Source organism: Cariama cristata, unplaced genomic scaffold (assembly GCF_000690535.1).
Source record: "Cariama cristata isolate BGI_N322 unplaced genomic scaffold, ASM69053v1 scaffold4487, whole genome shotgun sequence".
NCBI lineage: Eukaryota > Metazoa > Chordata > Aves > Cariamiformes > Cariamidae > Cariama > Cariama cristata.
In genome coordinates this window covers 22,971-39,746 of record NW_009628203.1, presented here as the reverse complement: position 1 = coordinate 39,746, position 16,776 = coordinate 22,971, and the positions used below count along the sequence as shown (strand labels likewise).

The 16,776-nt window shown below is 46.6% G+C and overlaps 1 protein-coding gene across 1 annotated transcript; it reads right to left on the bottom strand.

Moving 5' to 3' along the window:
- Positions 1–418: 418 nt before the first annotated feature.
- GPR20 (G protein-coupled receptor 20) lies at positions 419–11,932 on the bottom strand. Its single transcript, XM_009704705.1, has 2 exons — positions 11,855–11,932; positions 419–1,501 (listed from the first exon to the last, which is right to left on the bottom strand). Exon 2 carries the CDS (start codon positions 1,478–1,480, stop codon positions 419–421), a length of 1,062 nt encoding a protein of 353 aa, XP_009703007.1. The 5' UTR covers positions 1,481–1,501; positions 11,855–11,932.
- Between the last annotated feature and the right edge of the window lie 4,844 nt (positions 11,933–16,776).

The window sequence follows — 16,776 nt, the reverse complement described above, 5'->3', positions numbered from 1 at the left end:
CTCTGGAAACATCCCTCTTATCCTTTACTCTTAAGCACATACTCAAGGCTCTAAAGCTTTCATAGGAAACAGAGATTTTCTGTTTCTAAGTCATCCTAGGAGTGTTGCATTACGATATCAAACATGAAAAGAAAACCACAGTAAAGAATTTGTTGCTAGCAAAATGTCTGTATTAAAATGCAAAGAAAACTTTCCTGTTGGGAACAGTAATTAATAGACTCTCTTGTGTTGGTACTAATAGCACTGCAAGTTCCATTTTCCAAACAGACCACAATGTTCTTGAGGAATAATTTCCGCCACTGTCATTCTGAACCTCAGCCTAAAAACCAAAGAAGTCAAAGACAATAGTACCATGCATCCCAGCAATTTTCCAGCATTATTACGCTGGCTTACTGCAGCGTGTCCCATCAGATATGGGTTATATTTGGACACTGCTTGGTGATGGCAAGCTCATAGGGCTTCCTATTGTGTTTGAGAAGGCGATGATTGCATTGGAACCCTTGGAGTTCTTGTTCATACCCAGGATGTCCACATTGGTTTGCTCTGGCTCAGTTTTCCTGAAGATGTTTTTCATGGTTGACTGGAAGTTATTGGTAACAAAGCAGTAGACGATGGGGTCCATGCAGCTGTTGAGGCTACTCAGAGTCACTGTCACATGGTAGACGAGGAGGCTGACATCATGGGGCATGTCTGGGTTGATGGAGATTGCTACCTGTCGCACATGAAAAGGAGTGAAGCAGATCATGAAGATGATGAGGACGGTGATAAGGAGTTGCACAGCCCTCATTCTCCTCTCCCGACTCTGGTGCATGAGACTGGGCTTGGACAGAGCACACATAATCCTGGTGGTGAAGAAGACGATTATGATGAGAGGGAAGAAGTACTCGCAAACCATCAGGACCAGAATCTTGGAGAGGCAGCACGCAGCAAACTGTATTGCCATGATCAGGATGGAGAAAGTCACCACAGTGGCAAAGATCCAAATGAAGATGGAGATCCCCTTGGCACATGTGGGGTTCCTCCATTTACGTGAGGCCTCCACCTGTACAATTGCCAGATAGCGGTCAATGCAGATGCACGTCAAGAAGAGGATACTGCAGTACATGTTGACAAAGTAGCCAAAGATATGAATCAAGGAACAATTCAGGCAGTCCCCTGCACTGTAGAACATGATGATCCGGACAGGCAGGGAAAAGCCCACCAAGAGATCAGTAACAATCAAGTTAATGGTGTAAATAACAGAGGTGGTTTTTGTCTTGGTACGGAAGCAGAAGACATACAGTGCCAAGCTGTTCAGCACAACACCGACCAGGAAAATGATGGCATTGACTACCATCAGGGCAATCCACAGGCTGTAAAATTCTGTGTACAGTTCTTCGTCAGGGTGGATGAACTTGGAGAACAAGTAGATGCTGGAGTTGGGTTGCTGAGTGAAGTTGATAGAGTCAAGGGCTGGCAGTTGGGTGGAGGAGGTTGGCATGGTCACTGATTTCCCAGCAGTCTGGAAGAAAAGAAACAGAGGTATATTGATGGGTACGTCGGCATTTCTTAGGGCTCAAAATACTGTCACCTAAGAACTTTTTAGACAACTAATTTGTACATCCTCAGTAGTTATATATATTGCTGTACTCTCTGAGTGTCTCATCTGCCAATATGGGATTACCAATAATCACTTGGAAAATACCTGGGTTTATAATTACTGTCTTCCAGTGGTTCCAGATGCATGTTTTGGAGAAGACATAAAATCCCCACTTCAAGTTTCTCTTCCTCTGCTCTGTGCAAAAGTGGTTAAGGCCTGAGCAAGAACAGAGATGTGAACTATGCCGAGAAGAGCAAAGGAGAAGGGAAAGTCAGGGACCCACACATGGTCGTGCTTGAGCCAGCCACGTGGCAAGTGGCCCAGAGAAATGGACAATTTCTGCGTCCAAGCAGGGGGCATTGATGCCATTTTCTGCTGTGACAGTGAGGGTCAGGCCAATATAAGGCTCCTACCAAGTCTTGTTTCCTGAACATGGCGCTTATTCTTTTGAGTCCTTCCTCCATGGAGCAGCTTCTTCCCAACTCTAGGGTCTTCATGCCCTGCCATGGGAGGAGGATAGTTCTGGCAGCCAGAAGACATTTGCCCAACCTATTGGCACAACCATAGCCCCAGCATCTGACTCCTAAAATATCACAGTCCATCCCTGGGCAGGTGATCCCCATTAGAGAGTTACATGCAGCAGCACTTTCAGGAAATGTAAGACTTCCCTGAAATCAAAGGATGGCTGAATTTTCCAGGAAAGCACAAGCAGGTTGTGTGGCATCTTCTAGAGATCTGTACTCATAGCAACAGCAGCCGGGAGATTTCAAACCAAGGGCGTCAGCCGCTACTCCTGCCAGGGTTTGACAGTTTAATTTGCAAATCATTCCTGACTTATACACTATTTTAGACTTATTTGTATATTAAAAAGATTTAAAAAAGCCCAACATATACAGAGACTTGGCTGTTTTCAATAAAAATAAATGGTTGAAAAATGTCTGGAATATCTCAAAGAGTCTGAGCAGGACTTTGAGGTTAAAAAAATCATCTTGAATCAGCAGAGAATGATGCTGAAAGACGTGAGTTATGAGGGTTTGAAATCCCTGCTACCAAACAGCCAAGTGCGGAAGGGCTAGGACACAAGGAGCTGCAAACACATCTTCCAGCACTCACAGGAACCACTGCATGCCTAGGCTGTGTGTCTCAATGAGGAAAGCTTGAATTGCTAAGGGAGTCTGGATATCCAGCTCCTCTAAGCGTGCCCCATCCTCTGCCAACTGACTTTCTGCCTGCACTAATACTTTTTGCTGCTTATGGGGATTGGGAGGATGGACCGAAGGTGTCCCATTGCCTGTGAGATGCTTCAAGCTGTTGGTGGCCATGCACAAAGCGGAGGAGGAAGCTGCCTAGGTCAGAAGCCTTCCAGTAACAAGTGGATCCTCAGGAGAGTTCCTGCTAGCCAAAAGTAGATGTTTTGCAGGGACAGTCCTAACTGGGTCCAGAGAGCATCACAGCATCCCTGAGCCTGCTTGACAAACCTTTTCCTGCCCAGCTACCAAAAGCTTGCTTGTTGAGCTAATGAACTACAAATCCCTGCTAGCTGTAACTCTCAAGCTCTTGAACTCCTCCACACCTCCTGACAAAAGAAGGCTTCCAGCTCTCTGGGATAAAGAGCTGGGAAACTGAGTTTTAGGAGAAGAGATTTCCATGTCTCTGTGTGTTTGCTGGACACAGCACTCCTGATGTGTCTCACCAGTGTTGAGCAGAGAGGAAGGATCACCTTCCTTGGCCTGCTGGCAATGCTCCTCCTAAGGCAGCCCAGGAGGTTGTTGGCCTTCTTTCTCACATGAGTGCATTGCTGGCTCATGTGCAACTTGGTGTCCACCAGGACCCCCAAGTCCTCTGCAAAGACACTTTCCAGCTGGTTAGACTTAGGCTGTACTCGTGCATTCCTCCCATCCTGGTAAAGCCTCTGCTGGACCCTCTCCCGTCTTTCAACATGCACCTGAACAGTGTGGTCCCAAACTGGACACCTCACCAGTGATGAATTGATGGAGGTAGTAACTCCCCTCCATCTGCTGACCACGAACCTCCTAATGTAGCACAGCATGTACTTTGCCTTGTTTGCAGTGAGTGCACACTGCTTGCTGGTTCTTCTTCAACCTAATATCCACCATAACACCTATGTCCCTTTCAGTAGAGCAGTTCCCAGCCTGTACTGGTGAATGAGGTCATAGGATATGGCCAGGAAGTCTTCTGTGGAGGACCGAGTGATCAAAGTGTGGATGCTTTCCTGCCCATTCTCACTTTGGAGAGGGCTGGGAATGAAGTATGTTTGGTAAATGGTCAACATTCAAGATCAAGAGTTCTCACGGGATGCTACAGCCTAGTTCTGGTTATTCTGTATGGTTCATTCAAGCCAAGTGAGCATGAAGCAGAACATGTGTTGAGCAGAAGCAGAGATTAGGACTGAGAATTTAGAAGACCAGGCGTGAAGTTCCCTCTGGAAATTCTTGGAGAAGTGACTTTGCCGTCATGATGGAGCTTAGGTCTGTTGACTTGGAGTCTGGTGATTGCTCTGGTTTCTTTTTGCCTCTCATCTAGTCTATGGAATTGGTGTAAAAGAAAAAGATGTTTTTTAATATCCTTGAACTTGGAAGGATATTTATAATCAAATGGAAATTGGTTCTGATTAGGTAGCCACTCAAGCCCAAGGAGTAGAACTGTCCATTGAAATGGCTGGTGCTCAACCATAAAGCCCTCCTTAGATCTAACCCGGTGCCAGATTGTGCTGCAGGACAGAAATCCGAAGCCTGGGATCAGACCACCTGTACTGTCCCAAAGAACTGCTGGGCAAATCGGAGCAATCCCAACTTCTATCCACTTTTGCACTTAGGCCATCTCCAGCAGCAACTGGACATTGAAACATCTAGTGTTTCAGGAATGACCAGATTACCTCACCCTGCACTGAATTCTGACGGCAGCCAAAGTAGCACACATGGTCATATTATTTTGTCTGGGTCTGATTGAGCCTGCAGGCTCCTGGGGGAGAGTCTTATCTCTCTTTACATTTTGCGCCAAGCATGCTGTCAGTGAATAACAGGAAAAACTGGACCCAAGACTGGCTGAAGGTAGTGGAGTTGCAAAGTCTAGCACCTGAGAAAAATGCATGAGGAGGAAGCAGAATGCTAGCCCATTTTCTAATGATTTTCTAATATTCTCACCATCTGATCCTCCCTGTTTGTTTGTTTCACTCTTTAATTACAAAAACAAACTGAAATGAGCAGATGCCTGGATCTGCTCCCAGATTTCTCTTTGCAGATGTTGTCAAGAGGAGCACTGTGGAAGCCACTGCACCAGTGCAAACCAAGAAATAAAGATTTTGTTGCCCCTCAAGTGCAGTCTGAGCTTGTATATCTGTGTTCATACAGATTGTTGAGCAAGGGGAGAAGACAAAATCATCCATCCCATCCCTTAGCATGCCCTAGAGTGTATGCATTTGTCTTCTTACTGTAATTCTAAGGCACTGGCTGTTTGCTCTGATTTTACATCTTGTTAGTAGCTTGCCTCCGCTGGGAGATTTTTCTTCAGTCTCAGGTCCTTTATCATGAACACCTGATATTCATCTTACATTTTTCCTTTCCTGCTTCAGTGAAATCAGTAACTCAAAATGTATTTAAATATTCTTCATCCTCACAATGCTATAGAGGTATGTAGGGCACTTCACAGACTAGTAGAAGAAGATCCCCTATGAGTACTGTCCATACACAGAAATTAAAATCATCAGCATATACAATCTGATGGCTTACTTAGTCACCTCTTCCACTGAACCCCATGGGCAGTGAAATAAACTCCGGATATAGTAAACAGCTAAAAAACAGGTAGTATTTTGTTTGCCACATTGAATATGCAAGGCAGGAGCTGAATTAGAGTTTATGTCTTTCCCCAGTCCATCGCTGCCCTGTCTGGATTCCAAATCCAAGCAACTACATGAAAGAAGTCCCAACAAATTTGATTCTGGAGATCTCCTCACTGACAGGCTGTGGAAAAGCTGCCTCTTGGGCTGCAGTGGGAAAAGTGTTCCTCTAATCAAATTGTTACTGATGGATGTTTGGGTGAATGGCCTTTTCCTTTCTTTGTGGGACCGTCCTCATCTCATGGCTCACAAGCAGAAGGGATGGAGAGCTGGACTGGCAAAGCAACAGCATTCCTTTGAGTGCTTTTAATGAGATGGAGCTGGACCAAACCCCTGGTTAACAGCTACTAAGTATTTTTCCATTGTGGGTCTCCAAGCACTTGACAAAGGTACGTTGCCCCATTTTGCAGCAGACTGAACAAGGCACAGAATGGCAGCGTGACCTTGCATCTGAGGAAAAGCAAACAATTCCAAAGAGTTCCAATTCTGCCTCCCCCCACCCTCCCTGTCAAAAAATTACACCAACCAGGTCTCTCTGTCCACCATCAGAAATGCTCATGCAGGTGTTAAAGTGAGTCAGTTCAGCTACCCATCACCATGGAGTGGTGGCATGTAGCAGCCAGTGGGGGTCATGGCTAAATACATGAGAAGATTTGCAGCCTCTGCAAACCTTTATTTTGCTATTTTTCATACTATTTATTGCTTGCAGCTCTGGCATGAGCTCATGCAGAGCTACAAGAACCACAGTCTCCTTTGCTTACAGAGTAAATAGCCTTTGTGCTAACCCCCTTCCTAAAACCTTCAAAGAGTTTGGAGTTCAGCCTTCTTCATGCCTAATTCAGCTCTGAGGCCCCCAGATTTCCACGCAATCCTTGTTTCTTGGAGCTGGCAGTCTGCAAAGCCCAAGATGGGTAAACTCGCATCCTTCTGAGCGCTATCTGACCACGCCAGTTAGCCTATGCTGTTATGCTATACCTCTCAGGCTGGATTTTGTCTGTCTGTCCGTGAGACTGTGGGTAGCATTTCCTTAAAAGTACAACAGGCATCTGCATAGAAATGGAATAAAGGGAGGGATGAAGACTGGAGGTTGACCTGGTTTCCCTTGTTCTGATAAAGGTCCCTACTCAGCACTGGGAGAGAGGGACTTGATCTGAAATACTTTCTCATTGTTGTGTGACACAACCAATTCCATCGTTCTTGGGCCAAATAGGAAACAGATGGTCGCTGTGCTGAAACCAGGTCCTGCAGCCTCTTCCCTCGCTCGCTTGCTGCTTGGCATCACACTTATTCATTTAGTATGGGCAGCTCAGTGCTACGTCTGCCCCAGGAGGACATCCTTGACCATCCTGTATTTCATTCCACCCAACTTTTTGCTTGGTGTCAGCCTTAAGCCTCACCCTCCACTTGCTGAAGTTAACAGGGTTCACTTCCTTGACCCAAGGAACTTTTGGATCTGGCTCAGCAATTCAAGTAATGGAATACAAAAGAAAAGGCAGGTCAGGCAACTGAGCTTAGTCCTAACAGCTCTCCAAAAGGGTTATTTATTGGTGTGTGCAGATAGGATCTCTGCGTACAGACCCAGAAACAATAAGAAAGCCATGCAATGGGATCGGAAAGATGAAAAGGACATTAACAAGAGTGAATGTGTATTACTCAGTATAAACAGCTTCAGCTTTTCTCATCTCCCTGTCCTGAATCAGAACATCTGATATGGCAACCTGGCTCCTCTATCATCCCCCCTGTCCCCCTCACCCTGTCCTGCCCGCTAGTGTTACTCTGCTGCCTAGGATGGCAGCAGCATGTGTTTAGTTTTACAGCCTTTCCGTGTTTAAAGTTCCCTGGGTGATTTATAATCATATTTATAAATGAAGGGTTAAACCCACTCTCTTTCAGTTTAAATTGTATGATTCTCCTTCTGGCAAGCTCTCACTCAACTCTGGCTCAAACTGGCCAAATATGGTGTTTTTGTGCATACCAAGGACCTTGCCCTATACGTGGTAGAGCTTGTTCTCTGTGCCTCATGCTCAGCCTGGGGAGGGTGGGTTTGCTGACAGTGGGAACTGAGGGAGAAAGGGAGAGAAAGGGAATTAATCCAGCTGCTGAAAGGGAAAAGCTGGTGCCCATCTAGCCCTCAGGCTGTGCAAAGGGAGCTAATGTCCAGATGAGAAAGATCCCACCCTGATGCATAAATGGGGCTATTCCCAGGGTGGGGAAGATCCCATATTTGCAGGCATCAAATCTCTGCTCTCACTTGATTCCTGGGCATTGATATCTCCCAGAAGCCTCCAGATCTGAGGGTGGCTGGACACAGTGTATGAAACACCCAACTGCTGGGCAATTGCACCTGGAAATAGTCAAACCCAGTCCAGAGTTGGATTTTTCCTTCCCCTCCAATGCTGTGGAAATAAAAGGTGCTTTGGAGACACAAAACACATAGTTCTGTGAGTGTCAGATTAAATGACATCTGCTTTCTTATGGTTTCATGTCTTACAGTGGCTTACAGGGCTGGATGAATGCTTTGCCGTGGTTGAGATGCTTATTACGACTTTTTCCCATGTGGACAGTTGGCTGCCTTAAGGAGCACTCACGTTCCAGCTCTTCCCTTGGCTCCGGCATTTGTTTGACTTTCTCCTCTCTTTGCTGCCTGATTTCCTGAAAATTGAGGTGATCTTTCCCTTCTGCCAAATTTTGGTTGAAATTAGCCAACAGATTGAAAAACATTAGAAAGACGGAGGAAATCAGAGCTGACAAACACACAAACAGGCAATGAGAATGATCCTTGTTTCCCCTAATATGAACCTGCAAGGAGTTTGCTAGCACTCTCCACCACACATCCTTTCATTGAGGTCTTATTCCCTGCAAATTCACAGTTGCTTTGGCATTGAAGCACAGCCAGTGGGGCTGAATGGCTTCTTTGCAAAGAGAGAGCGTTGCCCGCCCCTCACTGTTTTCTTGAAGTGAAATAATTTCAGATTTACGCCAAATCATATCTTCCTCATGGCAGAACCAGACCGACTGAGGACAGTTAATAGCTAATGGTATCTGCACTGGTCAGCCACGGCATGCTTGCCCATGTGTAATGAAGAGCATGATGGCCAGCAAATCCTGCTTCGTCCAGTGGTTTGAGTGGTCATGTGCTGAATTACAGTCTTTGTCTGGAAGGAAAAAGGTGTGAACTTACTTTGCACAACAGCAAGAGGGATTAACCCCCTCCTACTGACTTTTACATCTTTAAAGTTGCCCATGAGAATCAGATTTCCCATCTGACCCGAGGAAAAACTTGGATGTCCAGTCCCAGGCGTAGCCAGGGCTTGTCCTTCAGATCATGTAAACAGTCACAGACTAAGGATGTGTGGAGGCTAATGCAATGTTGGTTGTTGGGCTGGTGTTGCTGATTTGCTGTGGAGCCATTTGCCTCCTACCTGATATACCCAGTTAGCCTACCTGTGGTCCTTCATCTCTGAGGCCCTGCTATGGATGGGTGATGGGTATTGCTGTGAGTTGTGATCTGAACTCCACCCACCATGCTGTGTGTGCACATGGGTGGACCCCATGCTCCCCAACAAGCCTAAGGTCCAAATCAGGTCCTCTGAGAGTGAGGGACCCAGATGCCTGGTTCAGTTTGGGACAAGCAATAGCCTGTGGCTGCCCAAGCAATGATTTAGCCCAACAGGTCATCCTAGGCCATGAGGGATCACTGCCAGTTAGAAGAAGGAGAGTACAACTCTCTAAACTGCATTCCTCTTCTTCATGGAGCAAAGTGACCCAGATGGGTGGGAGGCCACTTGGTTTGGCCCTGTTGCCCACTAACTGCATCTAGGCTTGAACCTGCTGCTTAAAACCACGTGATGGATCGCCAGCCTGGGACACTGCAGAGACAATCTATTTAAAACTTGGAAAGATCTGCATGGTCCTTCCCCAGCCCTGTTCTGAGCATGCATGGAAAATATGGAATGAAGCTCCCAAAGATACACAGAGCAGGAAATTCATGTGCTGGCAGTTTTCTTATGAACTTATATCTCCTCTGTGCCCATTTGCAGAAGTAATGCCTCAGCCTTTGAAAGAAGGAGCCCAGATGTACACATACAAGCAAACAAAGAAGTGGGATTGTACATACATTGCCTCTCCAGACCTGCAAATGTGCACCAAGCAGCGATGGGCAGCCAGAGGTCCTTCAGCACATCTCTAATGAGGCTTGCTAGTACTGGTCTCCTTAAAGTGCTAATGAAGGGTTTACACCTCCACTTGCTTGTTTATATCGCACTGTGTACAGGAGTCCCTCCTGAAACGTTTAGACATCTACAATGCCTTATTGATACTGTTGATTTTTTCATGTCCCTCTTTTCTGCATTACCAGATCTTGGCCTTGGAGTGACAGAAATATTAAGTGTCATGGTGAAAGCTCTATAAATCATGCTGTTAGCATTTAAAAGACCAATACCTCATAGCCTGTCAGGGCTAGTACCAAGTGCCATCTGTCACGAGGGAGCATGGAGTGACATCTCTGCAGTAGATGCTGTGTATTTCTAGCTCTGATATGTTAAGAGAAATCAGAGCATGACTTCCAGTGTGTATCCCTCTCTGTCCTTTGTAGACCACTATAATGTGAAGGAAAAGCACATATTTTGGGAGGGGAATTTTTTTTAAGAGGGTTTAATTTTTTTTTAAAGTTAGATCTGGAAATAAACATGTAGATTTGGAGCTTTATAGGTCCAGCCGGTAAAGATGAATTTGTGCCTGTCTTCTTGCGAGGTTGTAACAGTATAAGAGAAATGTGTTAGATTTTATTAGGATTACAGTCATCCATCTAGCATTTCAAGGGTGCCTGGGACAAAGTGCTAGAAATGTCAATTTAGAATAACAGCTATTGTGGCTGTGTACAAGGAGAACCATGCAGTGAAAATTACCATATAGGCACATACAGGAACTTCACAGGCAAGTGCAAAAACATCGTGGGAGATTAAACTGAGCAACATCAGGCCTGTGCATTGCCGCTTGCTTTTGAAAAGCAAATTTTTAATTGCAAAGTTAGCAATCTTTGAGCACTTGTCCCTCTTTCTGACTTCAGCTGCCTGCTTGCCCTGTCCCTTGACAATAAGCCTGAGAAGGACAGTGGGGGAAGAGCAGCAACAGAGATTTGCTGTTGGGGAACACCTGGGGTCCTGCATGGCCCAGGGATGCATGACAGAAGAGGCAATGCTCACACACCAGGGAGCACAGGGAATGGAGGTGACACAAATGCAGGTAGGGATGAAAGGGTGATGCAGTGGATAGAGGGGTCAGGTCCACCATGAGCAGCAGACCAGGCTGCCATGGATACAGCTCTGCAGCCCAACACTCACTTCAACTTGTGCTGCTCTCTTGGCTGGATGGAGAAACTAAGGCACTGAGCCATGTGTGGGGTTTGGCCTAGGGAATGCAGAAAGCTGGGCGATCTGGTCAGGGATGAGATATTTTTTGAGGCATCCCAGGATAGAAAACCAGATCTTAACCCTTTGGGAGACTGGTTTCTGTGGTTTCCTTTGCTAGGCACATATGACAGTGTGCTGTGCAGACAGATCCCACAGTGCCTTCAGGGTTTTGCAAATTTTGGAATAACCAGGTTAACCTGGAAAAACTCTGAGCTGTTGGTGAGGGTGTTGCTATGAAAGCAGGGAGCATTTCTGAAGGGGCCTGGTTAAGGACCTTGGAAAGGATCTGCTTCTCCTTAGACTGACTCAGCAAGTGGGTTCAGAGAAAGAAAACAGCATCTTTCCTAGAGCTGCGCTCACATCCTGCTACACAGCCAGAGGTAAAACATCCCCAGTTGAAGCTGACCCCGTGCCAGGCAGTGCACCATCTGCTCTCCTGGCTTCCAAAACCTCCCTGAATGCAATTCCCCAAAATTTAATTATACCTGGGAATACACAGATGCAAGCAAGACATCACCCTACTCTTCACAAGAAATGGCATAGTACTTTTCAATGAGCAAAGCTAGTACCTTCACACACTTTTCATCACCCCCTGTCTCCTTGAGAAGCAATCAAATATGGCACTGCCCCAAACCCCAAAAGAAGAGAAGATCACAGCAGGAGAAGCCCCTCGCAACTCCTCACAACCGCTGGCTCAGCCTCAGTCTTCAGCTCAGTCACCTCCTGATGAACTTCCACACCTGCTGCACAGACAAAGCCAGGGGCTTCCTGAGCTGCTCATCCACGTGTTCGGCACAGGACCCTCTCCACTGCCATCCCTGCCAAGTCTCCCTGCTGCAATTGCCATGCTTTCCACTTCGGACTCGGGGTCCAGTCTCCAGCAGTTCCCTCCTGGCCCCCCGCTGTCACGTCTCTGATCCCATGCCCCCTCTTTCTCTCTGACCAATATCCCAAAGCATTCACTGGAATGGTCCCTGCAGTGTATTCCTCCACGATGAACAGACTTACCTCTGGTTCGATCTTCCTTCTATGTTAGAGGAGCTGCCGGTAAGAAAATTTCCTCGTGGACCTGAATGCTATCACCCCAGGAAAGAGACATCTGTTCCTACAAGCAGAACAACTGGAGTGACTACAGAATATGAAGAAATGCCTAATCTCTCTCTCGTGCTCTCTCTCTCTCCCTCTCTCTTCTAAATATAGCCTTGCAACTAATGGGAAAAAATACACACTACCAAAAAAAAAAAAATTCCACTTGTCTTTAGTGTTCAGAATTTCTCCCCAAACATCTGGCTCCTTTCCCTAAATCTCCCTGAAATTTATGAAGTGCTGGAAACGCTAAAGAGGACTTCAGCCTTCTTTATGGTGCTAATGTCTGAACATCTCTAGTAAACTAAAACTGATGTTGCTGCCCCCTTCTTGTCCCCTCCCCGGGTCAATTTTCCTGTGTCTCTGTGGGAACAAAATCTTCTTGCTGAGAACTCGCCAGCTGAAGGCCACTGTAATACCACTGAGCCACCACCGTGTGACACAAGAGGAAAATACCTCTCTTTTTATCTTCCTGATATGAACTGGGATTAGATGGAAGCATCCCTGGCAGTTGCAGGAAGGTGCTGGACCAAATGCCACAAAGCCTGTGACATGCTTTGAACCAACTCAGCTGTCCAGACACTGAGAAAAAGCCTGGCACAGGGAGACAAAGGGTGACCCTGCACACTTCTGTGATGCTCTGGCTGCAGTCATTTGGGAGGGGGTTTAATAAGATCTTTCCAAGGACTGGGCTGAAGTGGCTGAGTGTAAATGAGTTGAGGGTGAAAATAGAGAGTCTGAGGTTCCACCGAGGAACCCCCCAACATGTTCCTTCATCCTCACATAACCCTTCCCTACTGGTGGTAGAGTTATTGCGGGTATCAGGTCCCTCTCAGAGCAGGGATTTAAGTATCCCTCTCATGCATGCGAAGAGACTGAGAGTGGGGAAAGCATAACGAACTACCCAGTTGTTGAGATGGGTTCAAAGCATACAGCCGGGTCAGCTTTCAGTATATCTCTGCTGACCAGTGCTGTAAGAACTCAAATCTTCCAAATCCCCCAAAGTCCCACCTCATGTTAGGATACTTCCTGCTCTAAATTTGGTACCAAACCCCCCATCTTTAGTGGGGTTTGCACAGATATTCTCACCAGAATGGTTTACAGTAGCTTTAGAGGTCCCTTCTGGGAAAACTGGCAGAAAAAAATAAAGTGAGCAGTTGCCTCAAATTTAGTTGTTTAGAAAGACAGGGAGGATGGATACTGGGTTTTGGTATCAGCCCCGGACTGCTCTTTTCCTTCACCCTTTAGATAAAGACAACGCTGGTGCCAATGCAATAAACATGCAGGATATGGCCCGTCACAACACAACAGGATCAACTGAGAGGCATTGAATTCCAGGTCAAGAGGCCAAATCCATAAATAGAGGAGAGGTAAACTCCACACATGCATGTCTCACTGGAGCACAAACAGTAGCTATGGTTATTAGAGAAGGTTGACCTCATTTTCTGGAATTAGTTTTTCACCCTTGGATCTTTCCCAGGAAGACTGGGCCGATCTTTTTTGTCTGGTTATTTTATTGATTTTCTATTTTGAGTATCCTCACATTGAGGGGCAGATACTTCCCCCAATTTCAGGAACATCCTCCTTGACTTAATGCGCCCCCTGATCCAGACATCCAGCCTTTCACAACTGACCTCCAGCTCAGGCACGTGCCTGGGTTCTCATCTGCTTTTCACTTCCTTATGACTTGGAAAGCAAGTGGGACTGGAAGGTCTCCACAAGCCCTGTCTGGGTCATATTCTTGCCTTCACTTCCTTCCATCATCTTGGGAATTGAACAAGGGGAAGAACAAAAGAAAAGAAACCAACCTATAGTCCAACGTTGGGCAGGGTGGATGAACTTGGACCCTATAATTCTTGTTGCCTATGGTGGCAAATGCAGAAGTGTCCCCTGGCCTGTCAACAAAACTTTTGTACTTAGAGAATAGCTCTCTGGAGCTATAAATGCAAGACTGAAAGAAAGAGGAGATTTTTCTCCAGGATGAGATATTGGTACCTACACTCTCCTCACCTGCTCAGGGACTGCCTGGCCCTTCCTGTGCAAGGACTGGCTTGGTTTTGTGCTTCTGTGTGATGCATGAGAGCTTTGTTCCCATCGCTATGCACAGGATAATGAGTGCCCTGCACTCCCCCACTATCCTGGCCTCTCCCTCCTTGCTGGATTTAGAGCTAGCTTCAGAGTGGCAACAGCTGCAAAGTTTCAAGTTGTGCCTGAGATAGTGCAGAGCATGCCATATTGGGAAGCAGATGCTGCTGTTAAGGTGGAGAAGGCAAATCTGGGCTCAGGGCCATACTTTGTCCCAGACGTGGTTCCCACACTCAACTTCAGGAGGAGTTGCAACTGTAGCTGATGAATGAAGAGCTTCTATCATCTCTTGATTTTCAGTCATTTATCACCCTCTCAGAGGGAGGGGGAAAGGAAGAAAAAAAAGTGAAGCTTTAGTAAGTGGAAAATTTTCAAGCTTGTTCACCGAATATGTAACAGTATTAAATATTGCAGTGAATGCCTTGAGGTTGTAGCTTGAAGAAGGCATTGACTTAGCCGAAATTAGCATATAGGAGAAGGAGTGATAGTTCCAGCAGGGAAGGGTGCTACTGGCCCATGATTCCTAGCAATCCCTTAACCACACCATGTAAAATAGGGATGGAACAGGGCTCTGTTTAAAAGTCTTCCGTGGCGCAGAGCAGTAAAGCAGGAGGCCAGATGGCTCTGAAGGAGGTCGTCAGAAGTCTGATACCACACAAGACCCTGGGGAGATATCTTCTCAGTTTTTGTCAGGAGAAGGGTATACTTTTCCAGTCCTATTCAAAAGTCATATAATCATAGAATAATTTGGGTTGGAAGGGACATTTAAAGGTCATCTAGTCCAGCCCCCCTGCAATGAGCAGGACCATAGAATCATAGAATTGTTATGGTTGGAAGAGACCTCAAAGATCATCAAGTCCAACCTTCTACCCAATGACACCATGCCCACTAAACATCAACTCGATCAGGTTGCTCAAAGCCCCATCCAACCTAACCTTGAATGTTTCCAGGGATGGAGCATTTACCACCTCCCTGGGCAACCTGTGCCAGTGTTTCACCACCCTCATTGTAAAAATTTCATCCTTACATCTAGTCTGAATCTACCCTCCTTTAGTTTAAAACCATTACTCCTTGTCTTATCGAACAGGCCCTACTGAAAAGTCTGTCCCCATCTTTCTTATAAGCCCCCTTTAATAAGACCTGATGGAATCAGAGCTCAGAAAATTGAGGAGCCTTTACCATGACTGCATGGAGGACACTGAAGAGTGGAATCTTCACTGCATAGAGGACACTGAAGAGTGGGATCTTCACTGAGCTTTCCGAGAAACCTCTTTTTATCGGTAGCTTTGGAAAAATTGAACTCACATGCCCATAGAACACTTCCATTGAACATTCTACCATTTTCCCTCCAACACACATGTTCCTGAGCCATTTTTCCACTGTCTTGCTCCTGCACCAGGAAGCAGGAGAACCAGAAGGAGAAATCAGATCAAGTAATGCCCACAGTCACAACAAACACACAAGAAACATGAACCTGTGCTCAGAAGACTGCTTGCAGAGCAGATTGCCCAGCTGATGTAGTTGTAGGGTTGATGGAGAGGCAACAGTAGATGGGCTCTGTGCCCTGCCATGTGAGTAAACCCTTGGCTATGGCAGATAAAGTTAATGGCATGGAGGAGAGTCTACATCCATTTTACCCTCCCTAGCTACTCTTTTTTCTAGAAAGATCTGCCCCAGAAGATCCCCAGGCCTTAATAAGTGCTGGAAAACACTCATGTATGTCCCTATGATATGCACTGCCCATGAGCCCTAAATTCTTGATTCTCTACAGTCTCCAGGGCTATCGTGGGATGCTGTGAATCAGATGCAGAATTGACCCAGAGAATTGGGTTGGTTCTTACAGATGGACCAAGGGTAGAGAAGTTGCTGTGCTGGACCCTCTTCCAGAAGTCACTTTTTACAGAGGATAACTGCCAGGAAAGCACCACATGGCATTTGGTTTAGGGGGAAATCTGTGGACACTGAGATTGGGCCCAAATGTGTAGGAATTTTTCTCCTTGCAAAGGGGCTTGTGCTTCGATCCCATCACACTTCCTTATTGTTAATGAGTGGGACATCCGTTGCCTTCCCCTGGAAGGAAAGCCTTGGACAGCAGTGTGGGAACGTTGTCAAAGGACGAGGAAGAAATCACTGGCTTCTGTCCCAGTCCTGCTGCAGACTGTAATGGAGCAGAGCAGGGATCTAGCAGGGATCTGACAGGTGCTGCCTGATGGATGAAATCACCTACCGTAACTTTTACATCCCCCGCCAACAGTGAGGAGAGGGGAGAGAAGCTGATACTTGGTGGGAACAACTCATAGCTATTCTGATTTGGTGGAGCTAAGAAGTGCCAGGGAAACCCCCTGATTCCTTGTCCTGCATCCAGGTTGGGTCCTGCATGTGCTGTGGGTGGTAATCTCCTTGCCAGTGAGGCACAAGGGTGGGAGGCCTTGTGGACAGGCACAGGAAGGAGCAAAAGGGCTGGATTTGACCCTGCAGAACTTCACTTACTCAAGCTGAGTCAAAATTGGCCTCTGCAGGGGTGCCGGAATTCAGGTGGGTGCAGCAACCCTGTGGCAGAGAGGCTTGGGTGGCTGCAACAGGGTGTGCAGGGAAAAGGGAGTTCACAGAGGATCAGGGCTGGGGATTGCTCCTTGTCCCTCACTCAGTCTTGCTCCATTGCCAGCGCAGGAAGGGGCTTCAGCTGCTGGGCTATTGAGAGGTCATTCTCTGCTATGCTCATGGTGATCCAGGCGTGCCTTGCTGGGACGTCTGGGAGA

Bases quoted from the DNA above. Each gene is read 5' to 3' on its own strand.
- GPR20 (XM_009704705.1), bottom strand. From the start codon at position 1,480: ATGCCAACCTCCTCCACCCAACTGCCAGCCCTTGACTCTATCAACTTC.